Raw genomic sequence first — 17314 nt, 5'->3', positions numbered from 1 at the left:
AAGGACGGTCAAAGTAGTAGCCTGGCTGGAAATGTCAAATTTAGAAACATTAAACACTACTAAATCATATTAGTGATGCGCAACATATGAATGTTTACTTGATATTTATGTTTATGTCAAGTTAAAATCTAATTATCACATTGTTTTCCTATGGAAAATGTTTTCCTCATAAAACGAAACGAAAACAAATGGAAAGCCACAGAAATCGATAGGTGGCCAATGTTTTTGTAACAACTGGAAAGTTCCGCATGGAAAACATGTGATGCAGTGTAGGTGAGAAGCCTCTACTGTCAAAATGGAGGTACTGCACTTAAATTATTACCAGAGTTATAGGTTATTAGTTATTACACATTTTGTACTTAAATAAAAGTACCAATACTGCAATATAGAAACACTCTGTTATAAGTAAAAGTCCAGAATTCAAAATGTACTTGAGTAAAAGTACAAAAGCATTGTATCAAAATGTACTTAAAATTACCAAAAGTAGTAAGTACTCATTATTCAGAATGTCCCATTTCACAAGTTTTCAAATTAAAAAAATCTTTTGAAAATAGCAGATCTACAAGCTTGTAGGCTATTTTCAAGTGGCCAAAATGTGAGCTGAAGTGGGTAATATATGTTTTCTAATAATCAAAATCTACAAAGTAACCAGTAACTACAGTTTTCAAATAATTGTAGTGGAGTAAAGGTATAATATTTGCCTCTGAGATGTAGTGGAGTAGAAGTAAAAGTACAGAAAATTGGAAATACTCCAGTAAAGTAAAAAATACCTCAAAATTGCACTTCAGTACAGTACTACGTTGCATTTAACTTAAACACAATATAAGCAAATGACCACGATACGGAAACATGCAAAGGAGCAATGACAACATCTTTGTGAAATCCAAGTTTGTTGTTGGTATTCAAATATGCACATAGCCAAAAATAATAAGTCAAGAAACAATATATTTCCCATTTATTACAATTGTAAAGCCTTGCCCAAGATTGGGGGTATGATGAAAACAAGTAAAAGTCACTATTTTCAGTGCAGTTGTGATTCTGGGCAAATGTATAGAGTCTAAGAAATCTTTCTCAAATTGGATACCAACAGCACAATACAATTTAAGATTTCGTTCACCACAAAAATCATGCGCTTTACAAAAGGTCTGCCACCAAAGCATAGCATTATTGTTCAAATACAGTTTGCAGGTTGCACAATCTTTCACAGAAACCCCAAATCGTTGCTTCTATTTAACCAAAGAAAATATGTGATCTATTTGGCAACCTGTCTTTTAGACACACATTCTTGTATTGTTCAGACTCAGTCCCCACTAGTATTAGACTGTGAGTGTATTAGTACTGTAGCATTCAGAAAATGCCAATCCCAACCATGTTATCTGTCAATCAATGCTCGAGCCTACATTTGATCAATGGAGCAGAACCCCAGACTGGTGGTTGTCCTTTCTCAATCATATCGGTTATCCTCTACGATGATGGTCCGTCTTGGGTAGGTCTCTACTTCCACAAATATGTAACGAAACACATACTTTCCCGTTTCAGGATCCTGCAAAGGACAAAAGTACATATTATATTATATACCGATGTTTTCATCCAAACCATCTTAGTTGCATAACTGTTAAGCTTTTGGACCCCGGTTTAAATAAATAATCACCTCTTTTGATTCTGAATGAACAGTTCCTTTGCGGCCTGGTTCTGCACCCTCGATGTAAAACTTGAGTCTCATGTACTTCAGGCCGTCCTTCAGGTACTCCATATGACTACCACACACACACACACACACACACACACACACACACACACACACACACACACACACACACACACACACACACACACACACACACACACACACACACACACACACACACACACACACACACACACACACACACACACACACACACACACACACACACACACACACACACTTTATTATGGTATTGCACTTGCGATTCCCTGTTGCTTACAACTCTCTATGGCATAGAGCTGCCAGACTGGAATCACATAATTGGCACTGTTCCCTTTTAGACAGTAAAAGTAAAGTGCAGAATACTATATATATTTATTTTTTACTTAAGTACATTATACTCAAGTAAATGTACTTTCATTACTGTCCACCACTACAAATATGGACATGCCTGATGCCTCATCTGACAATATAGCTGAACACTCTGATCAAAGCGACACATTGTCAGCACGATAACCCGGCAACACCAGGCAAGCTGATAATAAACACTCCGAAAAGCGGAAGCGCTGCATTTTCTGCCATTGCCACCTTTTAGTGGGACAAAATTCTCAGTCAGACTCAAGCTGACATATTAACGGCATTCTTACCTGACTTGCTGTCTCCTTCCTCTGCGGGTGGTCTCACCATAACACTTTATTGGCTCCCCAAATGCACCAATTACCTACAATTTAGAAGAGCTAAATATTATTAAGCTGCTCATATTTGTTTCACGACTTAATGGCCCCCATTTATCAAACTTGCGTCGACCCAAAAATGTAATTATCGGCTCGCCATTTATCAATCTATCGTCAATTTGAAGTGAGCATGGCCAACAATCAAATTTCATTTTTCTCACAGTTTCAGCTTGTGTACGCAAATGTATTTCTATATATGTGGTCCAGCATAGTCGAAGAATCTCACAGGCATCTAAACATACTATTCACTCGGAAATATATAACCTATGATCAGACATTACTGTACCTCTGGGTGTAACCTGACTAGGTCAAAAGCTTTCCCGTAGATTTTGTTTGGGCTTGATGAAGAGAACAGCTCCTGGAAGACCACATATAGCAACCCCCCTAAAAAAAAGAGTGCAAGACAAGTACACAAGTATTTGATAAACATGTGCTAATCTAGATGAGACCTCACAATGTATAACTCCTCATCTATTTCATGAGGCTACATGGATGGACGATAGCCCCATATGTACTGTATGTGCTCATTGAAGGAAGTTTACACATGTTCATATCAGTGCTGCTGTGAATGCCGTCCTGTGACTCCAATCATGTACAGTGACATTGTACACGACTAAATATATGTATTCTGCAAGCCAAGAACTTTTAAATGGTTATGATTACTAGATGACAAGAGCTGACCCCGGGCATTCACAGCAACACTAAACACGTGTACACTTACACTTACAATGAGCACATACAGTATGTATGGGGCACACAAAATCATAGGTGTCATTACAATTACACCGGACCAACTGCAACATACCTGTCAATTTGTGTGCCCCATTAAACATATTATGCACCCATTGAAGGAAGTTCTTTTGTGTGTGAAGATATTTGACAACATAAACGTTTTTTTTTGCCAGAACATTTAAATGAATATGATAACAACTAGATGACAGGAAGCAGGAACTGACCCCATGTTGCAGGCAGGAAATTTACATTGAGTGTGCTATGGCTTTATAGAATACATGTCATGCATGCAATGTATGGAATATAAGCCCTTTCTAGGGCTAGGAATCAGGATGGATGCCAGCTTTCTTATGTCACCCCACAACCACAAGGCATTAGCAGTCACCTGTTACTCCGAGTCCGATGAGTACCACTATCAAGTAGGTGAAATCTCTGCCTGCGTCCTTTACTGTCAGTGGGAGGGAGACAGATATAATTTATTAACTTCAGTTAATCATAATAATCTGACTTAATATGAACAGTGGTGTAAAGTAACTAGGTACATGTACTCAAGTACTGTAATCAAGTACAATTTTGAGTTATTCTTTATTTTCTTCAGTATTTACAATTTTCACTTGTACTTCTACCCCACTGCATCGCAGAGGAAAATATTGTACTTTTACTCCACCACAGTTATATGAAAACTTTAGTTACTAGTTACTTATAATTATTATTACAAAACACATTAACCACTGAAAATAGTAGATCTACATGCTCACAATCCGTCGCATCGCGACGCATTGTGAGCTTGTTAGGCTATTTTCTAAGATGTGTTTATACATTTTGAACTTGAAATGAGACATTCTGCACAATGAGTACTTTTACTTTTGGTACTTAAAGTATATTTTGATACCAAAACTTTTGTACTTTTACTCAAGTAAATTTTGAATACAGGACTTTTACTTGTAGCAGGGTACATCTACATTGCAGTATTGATACTTTTACTTAAGTAATACATGTGAGTGCTTCTTCCATCACTGAATATGAAGTAGTGTTAGCACTGTCTGTGGCTAATCATTATATTATATAGCTGACTGTACTGGGCTTCAGTGGTGTAAAAAGTACTCAAATGTTTTACTTAAGTAAAAGTATCAATACTGCAATGTAGACATACTCTGTTACAAGTAGAAGTCTGGAATTCCAAATTGACTTGAGTAAAAGTAATGTCCCATTTCACAAGTTTTCAAATGTATTCAAATCTTTTGAAAATAGCAGCTTGAGAGCTTAGATCTGCTATTTTCAAATGTCCGAAATGTATATAGAGCTGAATGTATGTTTTATAAGAACAATCAAAATCTACAAAGTAACTACAATGTTCATATAATTGCAGTGGAGTAAAACGTATAATATTTGCCTTTGAGATGTAGTCGGGGGGGGGGGGGGGCAAAAGTACTGAAAACTGGAAATACTTCAGTAAAGTAAAAAATACCTCAAAACTGTACTTAAGTACAGTACTTGAGTAAATGTACTTACTTTACACCACTGGTACATGGGGCTTACCCTTTTGTGCAGCCGAAGGTTGTGGTGTTCCTCGTTGGTACTTGGAGATCTGCCCACCTTGTCTCTCTTCAGGTTTGAGTTTCTGTCTAACCACAGAGTCGAGACAAATGTCCCGTCTTTGTATACAATAAACATTGTTGTTGCCTCTGGCAGATGAATAATTAGTACCATGTGTCTTTCTGAAGAAAACAATGCCTGATGATGATGTTGTTATCGATGCAGTCCTCTGAATAAACAGGCTGATCTGTGTGTGTCTGCATGTCTGTTGTAAATGTCGCTGCACGGCTTTTAATATCAAGGAATACGCCATGACTCTCTGTCTGCTGCTAGCCTGGACACTGAGTTCTATGTTGTCACTATAAATGGTCAGTGAGCAATGTAACAGCTGGGTTTCAAAACAACAACGTCTCACCTACACCGTACAATGTCACGATCTGTGCCATGAATGCGTTTTGATGAAAAGGAAATAACAATTTATTCATATATCCATGGAAATAACCTGTCCTGCACGCTAATAGTGTCTGCACATTGCACAGGTCTTCTTATCTTCAGCACAGCTTGCCTGCCTGCCTGCCTGTCCTCTGACTGCGACGCTCAATTATGTCGTCAGAACACAGAAGTAATCACACAAGCATCATGGGAAATTGAGTCCTTATAACATGGTGTCGTCACCAGTCTCACTACGACTACAATTTGAAACACTGCTAACATAGAATGATTTAATATATATAAAAGCATTCTAGAAGGCTTTTATATATATATATATATATATATATATATATATATATAAAAATATATATATATATATATTTATATATATATATATATATATATATATATATATATATATATATATATGTATATATATATATATATATATATATATATATATATATATATATATATATATATATATATATATATATATATATATATATATATATATATATATATATATATATTAGATAGAATAATAAAAAATAACAGACATGAGAAAATCAGTAAATCAGTTTATTGAAAACATTCTCTCCAGCATTATGTGTATAAATAATAGATGCAAATGGATTTAAGACATCATTGTGCCATCAAATAAACTAAAAATACCCATCCATCCATCTTCAACCGATTATCCGGAATCGGGTCAAGGGGGTATCAGTTCCAATAGAGATTTCCAGTCTTCCCTTTCCCCAGCAACATTAGCAACTTCCTCCTGGATGAACCCGAGGCGTTCCAATAATCGCCCCATCTGGTCCTTGGTCTGCCACGTGGTCTCTTCCCAGTGGGACGTGCAGCGAAGACCTCCCTAGGGAGACACACGGGAGGCATCCGTACTAGATGCCCGAACCATCTAACCGGGCTCCTTTCCAAGTCAAGGAGCAGCGGTTCTACTCCGAGTCTCTCACGGATGACTGAACCTCTCACCCTGTCTCTAAGGGAGAGGCCGGCCACCCGTCTGAGAAAACTAATTTCGTCCGCTTGCAATATATATAACACCAATTTCAGTGGATGGAGGGATAGAAATGTAGGCTAGTTGTTAAGTCATAAAATGTAACAATGTATGAATATGATATATTAACCTTTTTTTTCTTTTTTCTTGCGGTCTTGATTTCTGAACAGGACTGTATGGTATGTTCAGAACTCAAACAACAGCCTAAAGCTGTAAATGTAACATGACACCAAAGTAATAAGCAAAATGTGTGTTCAGCAGCTAAAATGTCTCTTATTTTTTATTTTGTTAACATTTTGTTTTACGTGAGAACGAGAAAAAAATATATATAAAAAAAAGATTCTTGTTTTCATTCCAAGAACAAATGTACATTAAAGGTATTTTATTTTTCTTAAAAGAGTTTCAGTCCAGTATTTCAAATTATCGGTGTCCCATGGCTTGTCAATCCTAGCCACTTGTGGAACACGGGTAAATGCACCTTTGTAATCCAAAGAAGAAGAAGAATGTATACGCAATACACCAAATGCTTTTTCTTTTTTTCTTTTGTTCCTCACCACAACACTCTATATGGGTAAAGTTGTTCACTGTAACAGTTCAGTCAAGATGCACAGGGAAGAGAAACGTTAGTTCCACAAGTTGTCAAACTTGGCAAGATGCAGAGGAATGATGCATCTGTCTGAAGTATCTGTAGAGAAATGAAAACACTATTACTTTAGGTTCAGTCTGGGCCCCCAAAATTGTTCTCATCTATTGCCTGGTCTTCTTGTGGGTGAATTGGCGCCGAAGGCACATTATCAATGAGGTGTCGACTCCCATCTACACTAGTAGACAGGTTTGTGTAGAAACGCTTTCAACCATGAATTATTCATCATTATTGACATCCACGTTAGCACATAAGACAACATACAACACAAATCAGCACATTGTACACGTACAAAAGCAAAATATTTTATTTGATATCGGTAGGGTAAAGTGTGTGTGGACAGAAAAAGTGTAGGGAGTAATACAAGTAGCATGGAAGTAAATAATGTATACATACAATACATAAAGTAATGCACACACATACAGTAAAATGAACACAGCAAAAGAAATTGAAGGCAAAAGTTAGAGAGAGAGAGATGCCTAATTTATGCTCCGTCCTTTGTTGTCTGCCGAAAATAGGACATGTATAAGCTCACAACGCGTTGTGAGCTTATAGATTATTTTGGGCATGCAACACCGTGAGATAAAGCGAGAGCAGAAAGAGAGAGAGAGAGAGAGAGGGAAAGAGATAGCAAGAGAAATTCTTCTCATATACTTGTAACATTCAGTTTGTATTTTGGCTCTCCACAATGAAGGCTTTGTGAAATGCTAACTATAAAACAACAGCTCCCTGGTTTGTATTAGTTGAGTGTGTTCACTATACTGACTGTTAGTACCCTAGTTTTCAGCACCAGAGCAAACTTTTCATGGTCCGAAATGTGATAGTGATGGTTTGGACAAATAGTATTAAGGAATACTTCCTTATGTTTTAACCTATTTGGAGTATTTTAACCTGTTTGGAGTACTCCATGGGTGCAATTAACCTTATCAGGAGGACAGTTCAAATCATAACCGGTAAGTTGTAAGCCATTTTCAAATCCCATCTGGCAATTAAATAAACTAAAAACAAAGGATGTACAATTACAATTCTTATTTGGCTGAGGTTTGGAATTGATGATCTAAAGCAAGTCCACTACAATTTAATCATATCCAGATATGGAGATATCTGGAAGTTACATAACGTAGGACACACTACTAAAGTACAAACGGAACACTGACTTCATGAGTCGATAAAACAAAGGCATTTAGTTTTTCTTATTTTATTTTTATTGTTACAAAGCATCAGTAAAATCTGCCCTGAAAGATATTTTGTGTATCTTTAAAAACTGACTCCTTTCAGTTCGCCTTAGTATAAAAGCCTGTTTTAATACAAAGATTTTAAGCTTCTACGGTAGAAGAGAGATAGAGACAAACAGACTTCGAACAGACTTTATGAAAGACAATAAATAAAATAAAATTACATTTGTCAAAAATGAATTTGCTTGTCAAAAAAGTCATTTAATAACCTTTGAAAGGGAATTTTATTTTGGTGAAAATGAAATGTTGAAGTTTAGTAGCGCCCTGCATTTGTCCTATTTACTTAGCTAAGCTACAGTACAGCATGCAATTAATACTGCAATATGATTTTTTCGTGGCTTACCAAAGTGGTTTAAGTATTAGTGGATGCCTTTAAGTTCTCGATGTTAGTGGATTAATGTTTTGATGGATATAGTTGCACAGCATGCACAAGTCATACAATTGCATCTTGTATTGCCATAAAAAATTATCAAATTTTGGTAATTCCAAAGATGTTCAATTTCAATGTGGGTTAGTAATTAGCTAATGTTTATTTCCAATTAAAACTAATAAAACACATTCCCTTCCTAAATTTGACAAACTGCAAGTGTTAATAATTTGCAGCTGAAATCATTATGTGTACGCTATGTCAAAACGTCAACATGCATGCAAATAAATTATACTGTAAATGTTAGTAGATGATTATGTTATTATTTATTTATTTGGATGGATCTGTGACAGTGAGAAACATATTTCTGGCTTAGGTCCAAAATGTCAAGTTCAGTTATAATGTTCATGTTAATATTCAAGTCCAGCTCATTCCAGTAAGACTAGAAAATCAGGCATGAATATGTCTGCTGAAAGAACATAGCCTAACTGGTATTAAAAGTTTCAAAACATCCCTGGTCAAAATGTGTCACAGTCTGACAGCATTGCAGCTACAGTAATCATCTTCCCATCTAGTTCTTTTGTGATCATGTTTGCACAAGAACATATTCGTCACGCGTTCGTCAAAGTGTCCCTTCGTCACCATCAAACATCATGCTGGTGTAAATCTCCGCTCCACATTTTCATATCTCATTGACGCCCGTTCGTATTGATCCAGGATTGCACTATTCTCAAGAAGTCTACATGATGGAGACAATGCAACATAATGTAGAAGAAAAATAATCAGATAAACAGACAATTTCTCTCTCTCTCTCTCTCTCTCTCTCTCTCTCTCTCTCTCTCTCTCTCTCTGTCTCTCTCTCTCTCTCTTACACAAACATACAAATAGACATACGCAAACACACACACACACACACACACACACACACACACACACACACACACACACACACACACACACACACACACACACACACACACACACACACACACACACACACACACACACACACACACACACACACACACACACACGAAAAGCAGTTTCCACAATAAGACACAACAAAATGAGTAACACCTCATGTGACTGCTCCATCATAATGCATGCATAAAGCTGCATTATTCATGATCATTTGTACCCTGTTACAATGTTTCAACTCATGATAAGACATTAAAGGATCTATCAGAATTTCACCCCAACACAAAGTGTAATTCTACAGTAGCCGCCTTATGGAAACATGAGCATGGAGCACACACATGGCGTGTTACACTGTAAGGGCATAAATAGAGACTTCACAATTAACCAAACATTCAAATAATAAATACAACGAGTGACACACTTCATGCAAAAAATACAGAGCCATCCTGCATACGTGTGTGCCATCAGTGATATCAAATGCAATCCTGGATAACCACAGGAGCTCAATCTAAGTACTATAATGTATTGGTGGAAGCTCAACCTAAGTTGTACTATAATGTATTGGTGAAGGTGCCATGTTGGAATGTGCAGTGAACATCCCATTGTCGTCACTTTAAGTAACAGCAGGAATTATTTTTGCCTTTTAGTCATATAGGTTTTGCCTTTGTGCTTTAAATAGAATTTAAGGTGTTTTGATTCACATGACAGGTCGCTGTAGGCCTACTAACGGGGGAGAAAGTGAAAAGGTTAGACATAATTTATTTATTAACAGCGGGTTCAACTGAAGATGATTGGGAAAAGTCCATGCCAATGAATACACATTGAGTGATACGACGTATGCCCTAGGAGAGGGCATAACTTGAGCATCACAGAGACTTCAAACAAACTTGCTAGGAGGGCAAGATGGCCGCAAGCAGGAAAACCATCTTGGTGAAAATGAACTATAAAAAAAGAAATTACCCTGGGCAAAAGTCACAGAAAGGGAAAAATAAATTACATAAAGGTATATACTGACTTCCATGGGCAAATGATGACTACACAACAACATATAAAGATGTTGATTGTTGGATAGGGGTGCTTACCTTGAGATTGTCTCTTAGACCCTAGTTGTGTTGTACTCTGATTCATGTTTGCTCAAAGAGCCAATGAGGCAGAACCTGAAATGTCAGGGCTCTTTCATTTAATGTCAAACTCCTTTTGCATAGAGAGGTCAGAATGCATTTAATGTGGCATATCAATAATACATTTCATTAGTGCTTTGCTTGCGCCTCTGTGAGTGTTTCATGCAGACCCTTCGTAGAAAATGAATAATCAACAGTCAAATACAATTAGGATAAAGCACATAAAAAGTGCATGCAGGAGAATACTGAATGCGTTTTCTCCAGAAATATATTTTGATACCTCAATATTCTTGTAAACACATACAATTACTTTTCAAGCGGTCAAGGTGCAGTTACAGAGTAAAATATGTTTGGGTTTTTTCGAATAGAAAAATCTTGTTCATGCCAAAATATTGAACTATACTGAATGGAAATAATAATTTTCATGTTCACAGTTAAGAATATAAATGCATTTCAACTCGTTGATCATTTGCATTCGTGTCAATAAAATCAGTAATCTCTAGGAATGTCAGGCACGGATACAAGCCCTTGTGCTAACAGTCAGCACGAGACTGCTTACAGAGTTAGCATCTGCTAGAAAGAGGTCTGCATTTGCTTTAAAGAGCTCTGACAAGCCTCCATGAACAGCAGAGTCTATAGCGGCACGCTATAAATCAGTTACACCTGGCAAGGAGTTTGTCATGTTCAAGGATGAGCATGCAAGAGGGGAGGGGGAGGGGTCTCAATATCATAATAATAGCCCTTTTTGAAATATTGCACATACAAAAAGTATGGTAGGAAGAGGAGAGAGAACCAAGGTCAAAGTAAAAAAAAACAACAACTAACTGTCATAATTGTAGCAAGGAAAAGACAAAGCTAAAATAAATGAGAGGGGGAAAAAAGAAAGAAAGTAAAGAATAAGCTAAAATAAGAGGAAACGACAAAGAGAGATGTCACCCCGCCCCCAAACTCCCGACATCCCCCATAGAAACCTCTAGGGCAGCCGTTCCTCCCTATCAGAAATCTATGGATACTGACCGCTGTACAGCCTTCTCGTGGCGCGACAGCCGGTGGCTGGTGGTGGGCACTTCGTCCAGGTCGTCATCCAGGTCACATCCGTTGTCCGCCGCCTCCTGCGAGTAGCTGTGCTTCATGACCAGGATGCTGCGCCGGTTCCCGGTGGCCGGGAGCAAGGGGCGCACGGCCATGGACTGCTGCGTGGGCAGGTCTGTGAGCAGCGCGGCCGTGGCCGCGTCGCGCGCCGAGCACAAGTTCCCGCGACTGCCGCGTCCCCCGCCGCTGCGCCCGCCACCGAGCGACAGCTGCGACAGGTGGCCGGAGCCGGGGTTGGAGCCGCAGTGGTGGTCGTGGACGCAGTGGTGGTCGTGCGAGGACGCGCGCCGCAGGGCGTGGTAGTTCTCAAAGTCCTCCGCCAGGTCCACCAGGTCGGCCGAGGCGGTGGCGGCGGTGGCACTCCGCAGCGTGCACAGCTCGTAGTGGGGCGGCTCGAACACCTCCTGGAACATGGTGGGGTCGTAGTCCTCCCGCCGCAGGATGTACTTCTTGCGCGGCTGCTTGACCTGGACGATGACGGAGACGATGAGCAGGACGAGCACGATGCAGCACGTGACGCCGATGATGGTTCCATTTGTGCCGTTCAGGTTGTCCAGGATGTTGACCGTCCTCTTCTCTGTAAAGAGGGGGAGGGGGGGGGGGGGATATGAGAGCGAGAGAGAGAGGGGGGGAGAGAGAGAGGGGATACATGTAATAAAATATGGAAGATTACAATCCAGCTTCCGAGGTTTGCCGTCGGAAACGGGAACCCATAAAACATTTGAAGGAGATCTGTTCGCCAAAGTTAAAAAATCTAATCTTGAAAAAGAGGTTTGCCTCAGACATTGCCTCATATATTGTAACCATGAGACATGAAAGCATTCCTAAGCAGATGGAGAAATCACAGCTCGCATGTAAAGATAATTCCTAGCACACGGTCATCGATCATGTACAAGATTTGCCAAGGGCAAGATACTCATCAAACAGATGGACAAAAAGGTCAGAGCAAACATTAGCCTTAGCCTGTTTGTCACTGGGGAAATACAGAGAGCGGAGAAGACTAACAATGCACGTCTTACAATGCATTCCGTGGGGACGTCTGACATTTGAATATAGGGATTAACATGTAGAGCAGAGCTTTGGTGAGATGCCTTCCCACTAAACAGTTATGTTCAGAGGGGTAAAGGAAGAAATAGAACTTGACAGTTTGCCACTAATGAGGACGAATGTGGGCAATGCAGCAGCCCAATACATTAACAAAGGGGAGAGAAGGCATTACAAGTTAAGAGAGACGTAAACACGAGGCTGTTGTTTGCTGACTGCACATTTCCATGCTCTGCTCAGAGAGGATGGTGAAACAGTAGCTTGGGTTGGATGAGGAATAGGTCACGGAGGATTAAATAAAGTGACGCAATTTTTCATTGGCTGTGCTTCGGGCACTTTTGCTGTAACATTTGCTTTGAAAAGTGCTCTTTAAATAGAATAAATAAATGGAAGAAAGCTTATTACTAAAGCTTCGGATAGTTACAAACATGCACGATATAGATGCATCTTCTTTACAACGCAACAGATTTAACCACTTTATAATAAGAAGCTGCCCTCTAGGGGTGGCAGGAACACGGCTACAGAGATGATGGGTTTTTGTAGGCCAAGATAAAAGCTATGCCATGGGGTCCCACTACAGATTCCCAGTGGAATTTATGAATTGGGCTTTGAATATAATAAGAAAAGTGCTGTAGCAAACAAAGGCTTATGGTATTAACACATTTTGTTTAACAACAAAATCTTCACATAACACCACACCTTTGCAAAAAGGAATTACCCCCACATACAGTAGGAAATTAATATAAGTTTAAAAAGCACATAATTACTTAAACATAATGTAACAGATGTAATTACATCAGATGTAATTGATGTCATTGGGGAGACCATTTCTGAAACTCCCTTAGGCCTCTGTTAACCATAGACCTTATGCACAACCCATTTTGGGCGGGAAGCTCTATTTGTAACCTTACTTTTCAGGACGGGAACCGCTTTTGGCGTTCTTGTTGCTATGTACAGTATATAGCAACATACATTTGTTGTCATTTTTGAATAAATATTATTTTTTTCAGAAAACTTAGGTCAGGATTTAGAACACGTTTTTAGAAACGTGTTCTAAAAAATGGTTAGAAATCTGTGAGAGAACCTGTTATAAACCCACTTCTGGATTGTGATTCAAGCTGTAGCACTCTGTTCAATTCCAAAGTGTTCTTAGCTGCTCATGTGAGAAAATGTTAAAGACAGCTTAACCTTGAAGAACTGCAAACCCCACAAACCCCTGTTTGGTTGCTACTATATATGTCTATGAATTGAATACCAAGGATCCCAATGGAAACAAGATCGCAAGGACTTTTTTGGGCAGACCTTTTAGTCAAAGTATTATAAATGTAATTGTGCTGTTTACATTTATTGCATAATAAAATATTCAATCAATCAAAACAACCAGTAGGCCCACAGTTAGACATTACAAACACTTTGCAATGATTGACCTTGGAGCTATAATAGAGTAACAGCATGGATCTAAACACATTCACTGTGAAGAATGTGGCAGGACTGGCAAGGTCAAGGAACCACTGATTGATTAACAAGAATTGGACTGCCCTGCACAGTCCACAGCAGAAATGAATTAGCACCCAACTCACCTGGATATGATATTGGGATATAATATGTATAACTGTAGGGAATCACTGAAAAGACGATATGTTATTGGAAAACTGTAGTTGAACTATGGATCTGCCGCTATAAGCACTTCTGGGATTGGTCTGGATCAACGTACTGATCCAGGTGATTTGAAATTCTTTGCCAGAGAGGATGATCAAAGCACAGCAGAAATTGATGAATTGACAGGCTCTCTGGTGTCAGAGACCTCAACTGGCTATAAGCAGCAGGAACAGTACAATTCTTTTTTTTTTAAATGAGAGTTCAATGAATCTACAGAAGCAGTTTCAGATGAATGAATATACTGTGATTCCTGGATTTGAGCTATAGGGGCGGCAGTGGCTCAGGGGTGGAGTGGCCGGGTAGAGTGAACTGGAAATTGCAAGGTTCCCAGTTCGATCCCGGGCTGGGGGGCTCCCCCAGAGTTAGTGTAGAAGTGTCCTTGAGCAAGACGCTGAAGGATTGCCTTGCATGGTTTCCTCTGCCATCGGTGTATGAATGGGTGAATGTAATGCACAATCTATGTAAAGCGCTTTGGATAAAAGCGCAATATAAATGCACCATTTATGTGATCACTCACCTTTGCAGTGGTTTTCGTCCCAGGGGTAGACACAGTTCTGCATGCCGTTACAGACCAGCGTGTTGTTGATGCACATGTTACTGTGGCAGAAGAACGTATTCGCTTCACATGGAGCTGGGATAGGAGAGAGAGAGGGGGGGGGTGTATTGCAATAAGCAGTGATGGAAGAAGTACTCACATGTTTTACTTTTAAGTAAAAGTATCAGTACTGCACAGGTACAAAAGTAGTGGCATCAAAATATACTTAAAGTACAAAAGTAAAAGTACTCATTGTGTGGAATGTCCCATTTCACAAGTTCAAAATGTATATCAATCTTTTGAAAATAGCAGATCTACAAGCTCACAATGCGTCGCATCATGACGCATTGTGAGCTTGTAGATCTTCTATTTTAAAATAGCGTGTAGTGCTGAAGTGGTTTATTTAGGTTTTGAAATCTACAAAATAACTAGTGACTAAAGTTTTCATATAATTGTAGTGGAGTAAAAAGTACAATGTTTGCCTCTGAGGGGTAGTGGAGTAGAAGTAACAGTATTGAACATTGTAAATACTCAAGTAAAGTCAAAAATACCTTAACACTTTACTTAAATACAGTACTTCAGTAAATGTACTTAGTTACTTTACACCACTGGCAATAAGTATCACAGTGACAGAGGTCTTTTCAGCAAAGTGAAACTTTATGTTGGTGGCTAAGGACGCCAACATGGCGTCCCATATTTTCCCATATAAAGCAACTTAGAATATTTAGAAATATATACAGTAAATCTGAGGTAACCGCTGTAAATCAATATATTTAAAGCATCCATCTATCCATCCATCCATCTTCAACCGCTTACAAAGAGCCGAGGGCAACAGTTCCAGCAGAGAGCTCCAGACTTCCCTTTCCCATTTAAAGCACTACTCTTAAATAGACAGTAAGAGTGCTTTAAATGTAAAATAAATAAACACGCCTCCATAGAATGAAATCAGCATATCGGCCTTCCTGTTCTCCAAAATATCGGAATCGGTATCGGCTTCGCAGAATCCATATCGGACGACCTCTGCATTGTGTCTTGCCTTTCTGTGACGCCGGCCATAAAAGTGAGACATGTCAGGGCAGAGGCGACCATCAGGAAGACAAGCCATTAAAAATCACCATAATAATGTAAAGGGCTACATCATCAGATGGCTAATTAAAAGCCAAGGTGCCCTTCAAAGCCATCTAGCTCTTAATGGCCAATCGTACTAATGCATTAGCTGACCAACTGACCAATCCACTGCCCGCCCGCTGTCAGTCACAGAGAATTCCTGTGCAGTGACAAACTATAGCTCTGATGAGTCGCTTATGCAAAGTATGAGTCTGAGGCAACACCTACAAAGCAACATCTTATTATGCTGCTAAGTGATGAGTGTAATGGATGGCGGTACTTAGGAGCGGAATATTTAGCAGTGGAGTGTCCTCCCCTGTCTCATCAACATTCTTTATCTCCATTGGACTTGCTCACTCATCCTCTCTTTTAGTTGTTCTCTCTCTCTCTCTCTCTCTCCCTCTCTCTCAGTCACGACTCGCACGCACGCGAGTGCGCACACGCACGCACACACACTCTCTCTCTCTCTCTCTCTCTCTCTCTCTCTCTCTCTCTCTCTCTCTCTCTCTCTCTCTCTCTCTCTCTCTCTCTCTCTCTCTCTCACACACACACACACACACACACACACACACACACACACACACACACACACACACACACACACACACACACACACACACACACACACACACACTCTCACACACACACACACACACACACACACACACACACACACACACACACACACACACACACACACACACACACACACACACACACACACACACACTCTATACGAGCATAGAGGGAGTATGCACTGGGTACTGAACAGCATGCCAGAGGTACGTAGGTAGGCATTTGACAGTGTCACCACAGTGACGTACTGTATAGCTATAGTTTTCTTTCCAGTACGCACCCCAGGTGAATATAACTGGTCAAATTACAGTGACTTATCTAGTGTGTTTAGTGTCTCTGTCCCTATCACTTCCTGTCTGGACATTTACACATTTTCCCAGGTCACGATGCCCCTCGTTGTCCCCCTCTGATATGCCCCTCGCTCTTCTCCCACTCTATTCCTCTCAGCGTCACAATACAGCAGTAGACAGTTACAATAGTAGCCAGCAGAGGGAGCTCCGAGCCTCCAAGTCACCATCAGACTCCCCCCTCTCTTCCGCACAACCACAGGGCGAGACCAGACATTATTAAGAGCCCGATCCACATTAATCTCCTGCGAAATTAATTTCAAGACATTTTGTAATAAAAGTGCCCTTTTTCTTTGCCCACACAGAAGCAACCCCGCTCCCTGACTGCTGGGAGTATAAATTAACTCTCTAAATGAGTGGCTGATGAAAAAGTCTATGTGTGTCTGTGTCAAGAGGAGAGAGCCTTAATTCTCCAGTCACACAGTAGGAACACAGATACATCACAGTTATTATGTTCTCAAGCAGCCCGCTGTGGATTCCTGTCTTCTTCGTTCTGATTCTTTTTCTTTTCTTTTGGTAGTCATGGTGGAA

General features: G+C 39.6%; 2 protein-coding genes across 2 annotated transcripts in view; both read right to left on the bottom strand.

Annotated features, from left to right (window-relative positions):
• Positions 1–938: 938 nt before the first annotated feature.
• timm21 (translocase of inner mitochondrial membrane 21) lies at positions 939–5263 on the bottom strand. The gene is made up of 6 exons (XM_084048375.1): positions 4693–5263; positions 3539–3601; positions 2708–2805; positions 2335–2408; positions 1652–1757; positions 939–1543 (listed from the first exon to the last, which is right to left on the bottom strand). Exons 1-6 carry the CDS (start codon positions 5000–5002, stop codon positions 1445–1447), a joined length of 750 nt encoding a protein of 249 aa, XP_083904501.1. The 5' UTR covers positions 5003–5263; the 3' UTR covers positions 939–1444.
• A 1248-nt stretch (positions 5264–6511) lies between these two features.
• Positions 6512–17314, bottom strand: part of neto1l (neuropilin (NRP) and tolloid (TLL)-like 1, like) — a 100265-nt gene continuing 89462 nt past the window's right edge. The window contains exons 9-12 of the mRNA XM_084048374.1: positions 14736–14849; positions 11441–12092; positions 10385–10459; positions 6512–6824 (exon numbers count right to left, since the gene is read on the bottom strand). Coding sequence (XP_083904500.1) covers positions 10399–10459; positions 11441–12092; positions 14736–14849 — 827 coding nt within the window. The 3' untranslated portion in view covers positions 6512–6824; positions 10385–10398. The remainder of the gene's footprint in view (positions 6825–10384; positions 10460–11440; positions 12093–14735; positions 14850–17314) is intronic.

This window comes from Gymnoscopelus microlampas (assembly GCF_963454915.1).
Source record: "Gymnoscopelus microlampas genome assembly, chromosome: 22".
NCBI lineage: Eukaryota > Metazoa > Chordata > Actinopteri > Myctophiformes > Myctophidae > Gymnoscopelus > Gymnoscopelus microlampas.
The sequence above is the reverse complement of the archived record's forward strand: the minus strand, read 5'-3'. Positions and strand labels throughout refer to the sequence as shown.